We start from the raw sequence: 12,273 nt of genomic DNA, 5'->3' as shown, positions 1-12,273 counted from the left end.
TCACTATTAACTAATTCTTACCTACAACGTATGCCTAAATAAACTCCAAATTATTGCTTACTAATAGTTAGTAAGGTAGTTGTTTCATTTAGGTATTGGGTAGGATTAAGGTATTTTGAATATGGTCAAGCAGAATAACGCATTAATATGTACTTCATAAGTACTAATAAACAGCCAATATCCTAGTGATATGAATCAACTAGTTAATAGTGAGAATTGGATCATAAACTAAAGTGTTACCAAAAGTTTTTTTTTAAAGAAATTTGTTATTCATCAATGATGCATAAAATTGAGAATGGACTTTTAAATTTGTTACAAAATATTTCTATTTCAAATAAATGCTGTTCTTTTGAACTTGGTATTCAAAGAATCCTAACAAAAATGTATCACAGTTTCCACACAAATATTAAGCAGCACAATTTATCTCAACATCGATAATGAGAAGAAATGTTTCTTGAGCAGCAAATCATCACATTAGAATGATTTATAAAGGATCATGTGACACTGTTTGCTTCAGCATTCTGTTTAGCCCAGCAAATGCAAAATCACTGACTCAACCAAAGGTGTGAATTAGGTGGGGCTGTGTGTTTGCTCAACCAACAGCAGACAGGGGGTGTCACCTGTTTGAAAACGTTCAGAAAACTGCTCAAGGTTGTGGATTAGCGTTCATTGAGCATACTGAGAGAGGAATTCATAGACATGCAGATTTCACTTTGGGAATAAGAGCTAATGAAAACCCCAGAAAAGATAATTACTTTGTGACAGCTAAAGACCAATCTGAGTGCCAATTAATTTCAGGAACAAAGCACAACAAGAAAAGGCCCAGTAGGTGGTCCTGAGTTGTAGACCTGAGAAAGACTGATTGACAAGACACAAAAAGGGTTTTAAAAGCTCATTGACAGAGTTGCATGTATCTGTGTGTGAATAATTTAACGTGCAAGTTCTTCTTGTGACACGTTCTGGCCGGAATGCCGACCTGTCAGTAGGCCTGCCGTACGATGCAGCGGAGTCATTGTGCCCAGTTTCCAAGCTGAATTATTGAAAGAGAACAGAGCGACACTCTAGTCTAAAAGACTCCGCCTGAAACTCCTACTCTCTCTGACTCCAGATAAAGACACGCTCAGTGAGTCAGATAAGACTCATATCTCATCTGAATGACCTCTGTCAGACAGACTTAAGATGATTTCACCAATGAAAAAAGTTTTTAAAAGTCAATACTTCCGTTTGGAGAGATAATCTTTGTGGAATCTAAACCGCACACACGATATGAACCGGATGTTCTCAGCATATTCTCGCTTGTGAGTTAATGGTTATCAAATGATTTAATACAATCTGATGGATTATTTGGAAAATGTTATCAGGAAAAGCTCGTCATCTGTATGGTATTCAGAAGGGTTAAAGTAGATTTATTAAAATTGTATACTAAATTCACTAACACTAAGTACCAAAAGTATCATGGTACTACCATGTACACTACCGTTCAAAAGTTTGGGGTTGGTAAAAATTTTTAAATGTTTTTTTAAAAGAAGTCTCTTATGCTCACCAAGGCTGAAATATGGTAAACCAGTAAAAATGTGAAATATTATTGCAATTTAAAATAACTATTTAAAAGTCATTTATTTCCTGAGATGGCAAAGTTGAATTTTCAGCATCGTTACTCCAGTCTTCAGTGACAAATGATCCTTCAGAAATCATTCTAATATGATGATTGGTGAAACATTTATTATTATTATTAATGTTGAAAATGCTGTGCTGCTTAATATTTTTGAGGAAACCATGATACGTTTTTTTTTTCCTGGATTCAAAAGAACAGCATATATTTGAAAAATAAATCTTTTGTAACATAAATGCTTTATACAATTATTGTACTAATTTGAATACTGTTTTGCAGGATAAGTCTGTTTTGAGCCAGTCAAGAATGATTAGAAAGGTGCTGTCCACAAATATATATTCATCTCCTGAATGCTGCATGAAGGGTACAAAAAAACTTTCCAGCACATGTTCAAGGTACACCTAAAAATATCATTTAAAACTCCCTAAAACAGCTTTAACTAACAGGATGCGGCTATAGATTGCCGAAACTCAACAATATTTTTAGTGAAATGGCAGGTAGGCGTTTTTGGACTATTAAAATGGCATGCGGCTGCATTTGAACTGCTCACACTGCTCTCTCCAGCACCAGCCTCCACAGTGAGATAGCCTCATATTAACCACACATCTACAAGCAAGGCTCCACAAAAAAAGAAAAAAGTAAAAAAAGAAAGAATTAAAAAATAAACAAAAATGCATTTCCTTTACTTATCAAAATAAACTTAAAATAGTACAAACTTTAGTGAAGTGATTATTTAAATAACTTAGTATGCAAACTTTAGCTAAAGTATTTGTATCAGTACTGGGGGTAAACGGGCCGCCTCACCACTTTAAGCAAAACAAACCACTTAAATGATTTATTATTCCCCAAAAATGTATTGATCCATCATTGTTTAATAAAAACATTTTTTTTTCTGCATTCATACACTATGGGAGAGCCTTTAGCCCCATTGTACCCTATATAAGCATCATTCTACCATGGTACTTTCACAGTATCCTTTTTGTAAGGGATGTCCAAATAAGTACAAAGTACAAAACCATTAAGACATACAGTATCACATGGCACAATATTCTCTGCTATGTTAAGTTTAAGGAAGAAAAAGTGACAAGAAATGACATCATTGGGATGCATGGGTAACATTGGCTGGACTCACCAGAGGCGAGGGAGACAGAGCTAAGTTGCCTATGGAGGCTTTTAATTCATCTACCGAGGGAGCTGCGAAGTTAGCGTCTGCTGGCAGGGGTTTGATTTTGATCTTAAACTTTTTGCGGTGGTCCTCCTCTTCTTCAGACTCACTAGAGGAGAAAAAGTGAGTCTTCTCTTTGGGGGCTGGTGGACGGCTGTTAAGGGATCAGTTGCAAATTGGCATGATTAAAGCAATGGATGAATTTTATAGACCTTACACATTCTTAAGAATTAAATAACACAATTCTGATTGTTTATTGGCAAAATTTTCTAATTTAAATCAAAGTTTAGTTTATGGCTCAATTAAAGGATATCTCCCTCTTCCTCCTCTGGCCTGATGCTATATCCTTCTTCATCTAACTCAGGCGAGTTCTGCAAAAGAAAAGAACTGAAGTGAGATTTTATTACAGAAGCAGTAGTATTATTTGATAGTTTAAATTAAATGGCCATTAATGTATAGGCTTTAGCTGTCATATGCTTTACTGAGTATCTTGAAAGATGTACTTACATATCTCTCCCAATCAATCTCCCCGCAGAAGCCATTTGGAGCCCCATTGGTCTTTTTTTGTGACTGAGCAAATCAAAACACAACTTTAGTAACATCACTCAAATTCCCTGATATTTAGATGACATGAGTTTGGCCTATTTAGGGGTGCCGCTGAGGGAATCTACAGGTGCTTAGAGAGTATTCACTTCTAGCTAAATGACTTCTGTCGCTATATTCAGTACCGATTCAGTCTCTTGGGGTTCCTGTGTCACGGACATCAATCATAAAGAAAATAAAGACATTATTTGAATTATTTTCCACCATTTCAAATCTCGAATTCAAATAAGCTTACATTAACACTTATTATCTGATGCATTAAAAACTAGGGCTGTCAAACTATTCAAATATCATTGACACTAACAGTTTTTGCATTCACGTTTTAATGAACCATTGTGCTTCACTGTTGGGTAAATATTTCCCTTGTTGATCTTTGATGATGATTACATTTTACTTTTACAAAGAATGCAAATGACTTTACTTTTGTTAAATACCATAAAGGCTTACATCGTTAAATTACCCATAAAAAAGGTATTTTGTCATCCTTTACTGATAAACAGATGGTCTGCTAGGCTCCTCTCTCTCTCTCTCTCTCTCTCTGTGTGTGTGTGTGTGTGTGTGTGTGTGTCTGCCTTGCTGCTTTAATTAGCTCAGAATATTTAAATCACTCAGTTCTCAGAATTCACAAAGAACAGAATGAATTGAATAAATATGTTGAATAAACATTTAATTAATTTGCTTATGTTAATGCAACTTTTGCAGCCCTAATTAAAACAAACATTGATTCAAATTCCAAAATACAAATAATAGCACATTTGGCTCTTGAAATGATGCTGTAAGTTAAGAGGTACTTACTCCACCATCTCTGTCTGGTGACCCCCTAAAAACAGAGAACACAAAAGAAAGAGACAAAGAGGTCTTTAATGCCCACTTAACATGCAAGCCTCTCTTTTTCAACTCAAGCACAGAAGCAATTAGCCAGGCTTTGCTCTGAGGCACAGAAACACCTGTGTGTTGGGCCTCAAACAGACACAATCTCAAAACAGACATAATTTATTCATCTACAGCCTTTTCACGCCATGAAGCAGGGGACAGGGAAGCAGCAAATGCTCCATTACTGATGAGTTTGTGAGAGAACTCCATCAGCCTGCCTTTGGAAGCACAGCTATTACTTCATTAAATTATTCAACTCTGTAAAGCCTGACATATTAAATAATAGTCCGAATGTTTTATATTTAATGGAACAATTTATTTAAACTTTAGACAATTTTTAAATAAAGTTTGCATATTTCATACATAGACTTTTATTACTCATGATATGGCATAATATGGAGTTCATACTTGTGGAGAAAAAAGGATTTCAAGTTTATTCAGATGCCCAGACTGAGCAAAATATGCATTTAGGTGCAGTTGCTGAAATGTATCTGGCTAAAAATTTAATTTAATTTCTGATAGCTCAAAATTGTGGATAATCAAGTAAACCTAAGTTGCTACAGTCAAAAACATGCTCATCTTGAAATATTATTAACAATAGTCATTCATCTGTTTACTTTATAAAAATAGCTAAAGCAAAAAGATGTGTACTACGACCTGAAGGCGTTCGATTTTAGAATGATAAAAGGATTTGAACTTGCTAAAAAAAGTATAAGCTATCAATCAAACGACAAAAGGCATGTAGTAGATTGCGTACAACAGGTATTTCAGCAAAGTTTTAATCAAATATGATACAGTAGACTTTATAGGGCTAATCATATTGGTGTATAAATTAGTGAAACTTACGTAGAGTCAGTGTCCTTTTCTTTCTTCCGTATCCCGAAGGCCTTCCTGGTGCGTTTTTTCAATCCTGTGCGCAGAGAGATCTGTTAGTGGTCTAATTTGATATGGCTCAAAAAAGCAGAAAAACACAGTAAAGCCTCATAGACACAGACATATGGCATCACACATTTACAAATGTGCAGTAACTGTAGGTGTGTGTATCTGTGTTTGAATATAGGTGGGTGGATGTTTGTAAAAAAAGAGAATATTCAAAGTCCTATGACACTTCAGATCAAACAATGAACTGAGTCTATTACTGAATTACACTGCTGATTCAAAATTGATTTCAGCGCCAATTTCAAAGACAGAAAGCATTAGCATTTAGCAAATTCACAAACTGACAAAAAAAAACCTCAGTGATTTGGTATAGTTTTTATTTTTTTGACAAGAGCATGTTCATTTTGTCCCCCCAATATTCTGTTTCGCTTACAAATTTCACAATGAAGTTGATCAAAACTTCAGTTTCACATTAGCTGTTTCCATCCAGTTATTTTTATGAGCATTTTGGGATATCGCATAAAAAAAGGCTGGATGGAAACGCCAAGATGTGCATAAATTCTAAAAATGTGCATATAAAACTCTCCTGCGCTCAATTGAGGCGTAGGCCTATAAATGATTATCCGATAAGAAAACATTATTACACACACTATGATGGAAACACATTTACTGAACAAAACACTCGATGTGCAACAAAAAACTCACTTGACTTTGCCTCAACAGTGATTGGATAATTGGACTAACCAGCAGACCAATTTCATTGCACATCATCTCAAATGTTGGCTCGGTGATTTGGTATAATGACCTCCCAGAAGCGGCTCATGTGCGATTGCATTCCCAAACATCAGGCATCCGGATGCAAGATAACATGGCAGCATTTATAGCGTTTCGTAGGAAAAAAAGAGTAACATTGACTTCCTTGTTCCTTGCAACTTCTATTTTTATTTCATATATTTCGCACCAATTTCCCGGGAAATGACGATTTTGTTCTTTAGTTACTGCTACAGCAATAATTTTAGATTTTGTATGTTAGTCTGTCCATTTATTTATGATGCTTTGTTTTTAACTCTTTCCCTGCCTGCGGTTTTGAAAAAAGTTATCAGTCACCACCAGCACTTTTGACCATTTTCACAAACATGTCATAGCCCCCAGAATATTTTGTTGTATAAATATCTTAACATGCAATATATTAAAAGAAAGAACAGACCCCGCTTTAAAAAACAAACAAATTTTTTTTTTTCATTTTCATGCAGTCTTTTTCTTATATCAACACTTGAATGTGGGTAAGTTTCATAAAAAAGCAAAATTTTGAGCAAAAAGCTAAGAAAATCTCTTTTTTTTTTTGTCAAAGACTACATCCAGATCGGATTCAGAACGAAAAGATGGAGTAGATCAAGTCCATCAACACCGCTAAAGCTCGAACAGTCCCCCCGAACAGTCAAATGATTGTGCAGCAGGGGCATGTGCGCCTCACACCCATTGGGCCTACAGGTCTCTGAGTCAGGCTTCGATCCACTCAAGCCTCTGCAGTGACATGGCGGATGGCATTATTGATCTTTACTAAATATTTCCTAACACATCCACAGGCTCAAAAGCCGCCGTCTGGCTGAGAGCAAGAAGAGAATCTATTTCTCAGAGCCATTTGAGAAATTTCCAGACAAATTTCCGCCTTGTTTTCAGTTTCCTTACATGTTCCTCTGTTCTTGATACATTTCTTTAAAGAAACTGTTCCTTTTTTTCTGATAAAAAAAAGCAATTCAATATAACTAAAAAGGAGCAAATGTAAGTAATTTGAGATAACTAAAAAGGATAAAATGAAAGGGAGTTCACAATGCAGAGGATGTTAAGTGAAGTGTGCTACAAAGAGACAAAAACTGAAGGAAAAAAGACACAAATTTAACACCAGGAAAATAGCCATTCTACTTTGTGCACTTGAACTAGCTGTAAAGTGATGACTCAAAAGCTTGACAGGGTTGTGTTGTCTGAGCACGTACTTAAATGCAAAATATGCTAAATATTAAACATACTACTCCAGAGGTTAAGTGTTGGTGATTGATGTGAAAATAAACTGACAGCTGCATTCAAATTCAAATGGTATTAAACAGGTTAAGGCAAGACTTAAAAATGGACAGGTCTTTAGAACATCATTCTGAATATATAATGTATATATATTGTGTATATATATATATATATACACACACACTGAACAAAATTATAAACTCAACGCTTTTGTTTTTGCCCCCATTTTTCATGAGCTGAAGATCTAATACTTTTTCTATGTACACAAAAGGCCTATTTCTCTCAAATATTTTTCACAAATCTGTCTAAATCTGTTTTAGGGAGCACTTCTCGTTTGCCGAGATAATCCATCCCTCACAGGTGTGGCATATCAAGATGCTAATTAGACAGCCTGATTATTGTTTTTGATAGTGGCCTGTGGAATGTTGGTCCATTCCTCTTCAATGACTGTGCGAAGTGGCTGGATATTGGCAGGACCTGGAACACACTGTCGTATACGCCGATCCAGAGCATCCCAAACATGCTCAATGGGTGACGTGTCCAGTGAGTATGCTGACGCAGACGCCATCGCATATAAGCATTTGCTCACTCAAGTCGGTCACGACGACGAACCGCAGTCAGATCGAGGCCCCAATGAGTACGACGACTTCCCTGGGACGGTTTTTGACAGTTTGTGCAGAAAATCTTTGGTTATGCAAACCGATTGTTGCAGCTGTCCGGGTGGATGGTCTCAGATGATCTTGGAGGTGAAGATGCTGGATGAGGAGGTCCTGGGCTGGTGTGGTTACATGTGGTCTAAGGTTGTGAGGCTGGTTGGATGTACTGCCAAATTCTCTGAAACGCCTTTGGAGACGGCTTATGGTAGAGAAATGAGCATTCAATTCACGGGCAACAGCTCTGGTGGACATTCCTGCAGTCAGCATGCCAATTGTACACTCCCTCAAAACTTGCGACATCTGTGGCATTGTGCTGTGTGATAAAACTGCACATTTTAGAGTGGCCTTTTATTGTGGCCAGCCTAAGGCAAACCTGTGCAATAATCAGGCTGTCTAATCAGCATCTTGATATGCCACACCTGTGAAGTTGATGGATTATCTCGGCAAAGGAGAAGTGCTCACTAACACAGATTTAAAACAATATTTGAGAGAAATAGGCCTTTTGTGTACATAGAAAAAGTCTTAGATCTTTGAGTTCAGCTCATGAAAAATGGGGGCAAAAACTAGTGTTGCGTTTATAATTTTGTTCAGTCTATATATATATATATATATATGTTTTTGCTTAAAGGGGTGGTAAAACATGATTTCACTTTTCTAACTTTAGCTAGTGTGAAATGTTGCTGTTTGAGCATAAACAACATCTGCAAAGTTACAATGCTCAAAGTTCAAAGCAAAGGGAGATATTTGCTTTTAAAGAAAAGGACTACAACAAATGGCTGGTAGGGACTACACGACATTCCTTCCGGGTTAGTGACATCAGCAACCCTAAAATGTACATAAACCCCGCCCCTGGGACATGCAGTCCATGTCGAGAAGAGGAAAAGTTGTTGTATAAGAGTACATTTGTGAGTCAGCTCAAACTTTAGCATCCTTCTTTTCATATGCAATAAAACGTCACTCTGTGTGCATCTCACAACAGTTTAGCGATTTATAGATTATCATGACAGAATATGCTAATTGAAGATAGTTAACTCCACATCAGCAACATAAATTCATCAACTAACCATTCAAAGACGTCCTGTTGCATTCTACATGTTGTCACTACTTCTTGAGTCTCTCCATCTTTGTCTGACTCGGTTTTAACATTAAAGGCAGAACAGTTTCTGTCATTTTAGTGTGTCTGCGTGAGGTAATCGCAGCTGCTAACACACAAAAGCTTTTGAAACCCTGCCCTCTGAGGCAGCTCATTTGCATTTAAAGGGCCAGGCACAAAACGGTGCGTTTTTGCTAACCCTCAAAAAGTGACAACTTTAACATGCTATATAAAAATATCCGTGGGGTATTTTGTGCTAAAACTTCACACACACACTCTGTGGACATCAGAGATTTATTTTACATCTTGTGAAAAGGGCATTTTACCACCCCTTTAAATGGCTGAAGGGTTTGCCAGATAGAAATGGATACAATACAACAAGAACAAAATAACTAAAATACAAAACAAGTGGCAGAGAAATGTTTTTGCAGCTTACAAAATGTCAGAGGGGGTTCAAAAAGTAACAAGGTTATCAGTTAACTACATTCTCTTTATATTTGTTTTTTATCTCTTTCATAACTTAACATTCTGGCAAGTGTTGACTCTGTTTCAAATCATTTGTCCATTGTAGGACATAAGTTTTGAAATTAATCAAAAGGTTTCGATTTTTGTATTTAGCAATATGATTGCATTAAGTGGAAGTGGACAATTACCTAATCAGGATCTTCTGGTAGAGTATACGGTATGTGTGTCTTTATAATGCTACAGAAGCAATCCAGCAGTTCCGCCTCTCAGGGTGGATAAATTAATAACATGTTTATATTCAAAGATCTCTAGAAACAGGTTTGAAGCAATTAAGATGTTATGTAATAAGTGGTTAGGCTATAGTATGCTATTTTAGGCAGAAATAACTGCTTTGCTATGAACAATACATTGTTTTTCGGTATAAAATAGATGGTGGAAGGAAGGCTATTCTTTCTGAACAAAATGTAAGACAAACATTTCCAGGCTCATAAAAAGGCCTAAATTTGATTACAAAAAAGTACTACAGAGGTACCATGGTACAATCATGGCATCAAATGAAAATGACATGGCATTTTGGTATACCATGTCACTAAATAGTTATTTTCTCATACCATAGTACTTCCCAAAACATGCTACTTTTTGGTAGCCTACTTCATTAGTGCAACGTCAAAAGAGTAGCTTTTAAAAATAACTGCTGCGTCATCTTTGGTTCACATGGATCAAGATCTTTAAAGCTTTAAATCTGAACCCTGGCATATCACGATTTCACCTAAATCCACATACTGGCAAACACAGAAGCAACTACAGTATATCAGCACAATTTGTGGTGTATTTGCGCTAGCTGCTAAAACAGATTACGGTCTCTGTGAACGACACACAAATCCTAGCGTGGTTACACATTCCATATGAGCTAACCCCCATGAGATGGCTGGAGTTAATTTTTTGACAACAGGGATTTCTAAACGCAGCATAACACTAATTAATGGCTACAAAAATAATAGCTTCCGAATGTAAGCATGATGACGGAAATGGAAACGTAATTACCAGGAGCTAACTCATGGAGTGATGGCCAGAGAAAATGACAGCACCAACCGTCCAGGGACACCACTTAAGCAAACAGGAAAAGTGAAGACGTTGTGAAAATAAAGATAGATGTTATTTTGGGCTTTAGAGATTACGGAAAAAAACGGTAGCGGTTAAAAGCAACAAAGCTTAATTGTCAGAGAAAATGTTGGCGAGACTGTAGGTACCACAGAGCTGGCATTCAACTGTGACAGGAGTGCAACTCATGTTTCAGCAAGATAATAATGATCTTCTTTCTGCTATTGTGGCCAGGAAAGGTTTTCAAGAGCTCTCCAGGGCTATTTACTCAACAGAAACTACTGTAAATGCAAGAGACATGACAATACGTCATCACAAACACTCATGTCCAGATTATAAAGTACATACAGTCATGCTCAGAATTAATGACACCCCTGGTAAATATGATCAAAACTGGCTGTAAAAAATAAATCTGCATCGTTTATCCTTTTGATCTTTAATTAAAAAAATTGCCAAAAATCTAAGTACAGTAAAAGTAAAATAATTGAAAGTGGGGGGGGGGGGGGAATCACATTATGAAATAAATGTTGTTCTCCAAAACACGTTGGCCACAATTATTGGCACCCTTTTATTAAATACTTTTTGCAATCTCCTTTTGACAAGCTCTGAGTTTTCTCCTAAAAATGCCAGATGAGTTTGGAGAACAACTGACAAAAGATCAGAGACCATTTCTCCATACAGAAACTCTCCAGATCCTTCAGATTCACAGATCCATGTTGGTGCTTCTTCTCTTCAGTTAACTCAACTCATCAGGTCAGGGAACTGAGACGGTCATGGCAGAAGCTTCATTTTGAGTTCCATAACAAATTTTTGTGTTGATTTTGATGTTTGTTTTGGATCATTGTCCGGATGGAAGATCCAACCACGGCCCATTATAAGATTTCTAGCAGAAGGCGTCAGGTTTTGATTTTTTATCTGTTGATATTTGATAGAATCCATGATGCCATGTATCTGAACAAGAAGTCCAGGACCTCCAGCAGAAAAATATGCCCACAACATTTAAATGTAACGGTATATTAAATTGTACACATGGGGTTCTTTTTATCCTTGTGTGCACCAAACCCATCTAGCGTGTTTGCTGCCAAAAAGCTTTTTTTTTTTATTTAATCTAACCACAGAACCCTCTGCCGTTTGAAGTTCCAGTCATGTCTGACAAATGAATTTGCTGGAGTTTGTTTTTGGAGGAGCAAAGAGGATTTTTCTTGAAACCCTCCCAAATAACATGTGGTGATGTAGGGGGTTGTTTGATTTTTTTTTTTTTATATAGGCTTTCTGACCCCAAGACTCAACTAATCTCTGCAATTCTCCATCTGTGATCCTTGAACAGTCTCTGGTGAGGAGGAAAGTTTGAGTGGCCAGAGACTCTTCAAGGATCACAGATAGAGAATTGCAGAGATTAGTTGAGTCTTTAATTGTAACATGGTTAATTGTATCATGGTGATGTTTGTTGATTGCCATCTATTAAGAGGTTTGTGTGTTCAATGTGTAGGACAATGTGTGTCTGTATAAAACTATTGCACAATGTTTTTGCCTTGCAGGATGTTCTCTTGTTTAGAGGAAAAGATTGCTAAGTTCACTTCATACATTCTTTTACTTCAATGAAAGGTTAGATTTTTGGCAATTTTTTTTGAAAGAAAGATCAAAAGGATAAACAATGCAGATTTCTTTTTTACAGCCAGTTTTGATCATATTTACCAGGGGTTCCATTAATTCTGAGCACGACTGTATGACGTCACATGCACTGGAAAAAACAATCTGAAGGGAAATTACTACATGGGAATTATTGATTAGCAACACAAGCGTTTAT

At 36.6% G+C, this 12,273-nt stretch overlaps 1 protein-coding gene across 29 annotated transcripts in view; it reads right to left on the bottom strand.

Annotated features, from left to right (window-relative positions):
* Positions 1–12,273, bottom strand: part of sgip1a (SH3GL interacting endocytic adaptor 1a) — an 86,445-nt gene that overhangs the window by 31,831 nt on the left and 42,341 nt on the right. For 16 of the 29 annotated variants that reach the window (XM_077198674.1, XM_077198678.1, XM_077198684.1 and 13 more), the window contains 6 exons: positions 5,100–5,163; positions 4,176–4,200; positions 3,506–3,526; positions 3,285–3,347; positions 3,091–3,148; positions 2,745–2,923 (listed from right to left, as the gene is read on the bottom strand). In XM_077198674.1, the coding sequence (XP_077054789.1) occupies positions 2,745–2,923; positions 3,091–3,148; positions 3,285–3,347; positions 3,506–3,526; positions 4,176–4,200; positions 5,100–5,163 (410 nt within the window). Of the gene's footprint in view, positions 1–2,729; positions 2,924–3,090; positions 3,149–3,284; positions 3,348–3,505; positions 3,527–4,175; positions 4,201–5,099; positions 5,164–12,273 lie in introns of all 29 variants that reach the window. The other 13 variants (XM_077198682.1, XM_077198690.1, XM_077198689.1 and 10 more) reach the window with 2 other exon arrangements.

This window comes from Siphateles boraxobius, unplaced genomic scaffold (genome assembly GCF_051911475.1).
Source record: "Siphateles boraxobius isolate OS27281-9 unplaced genomic scaffold, OSU_SipBor_1 41, whole genome shotgun sequence".
In the NCBI taxonomy this organism is placed as follows: Eukaryota; Metazoa; Chordata; class Actinopteri; order Cypriniformes; family Leuciscidae; genus Siphateles; species Siphateles boraxobius.
Note: the sequence above shows the minus strand (reverse complement) of the source record. Positions and strands in the feature narration are given on the sequence as shown.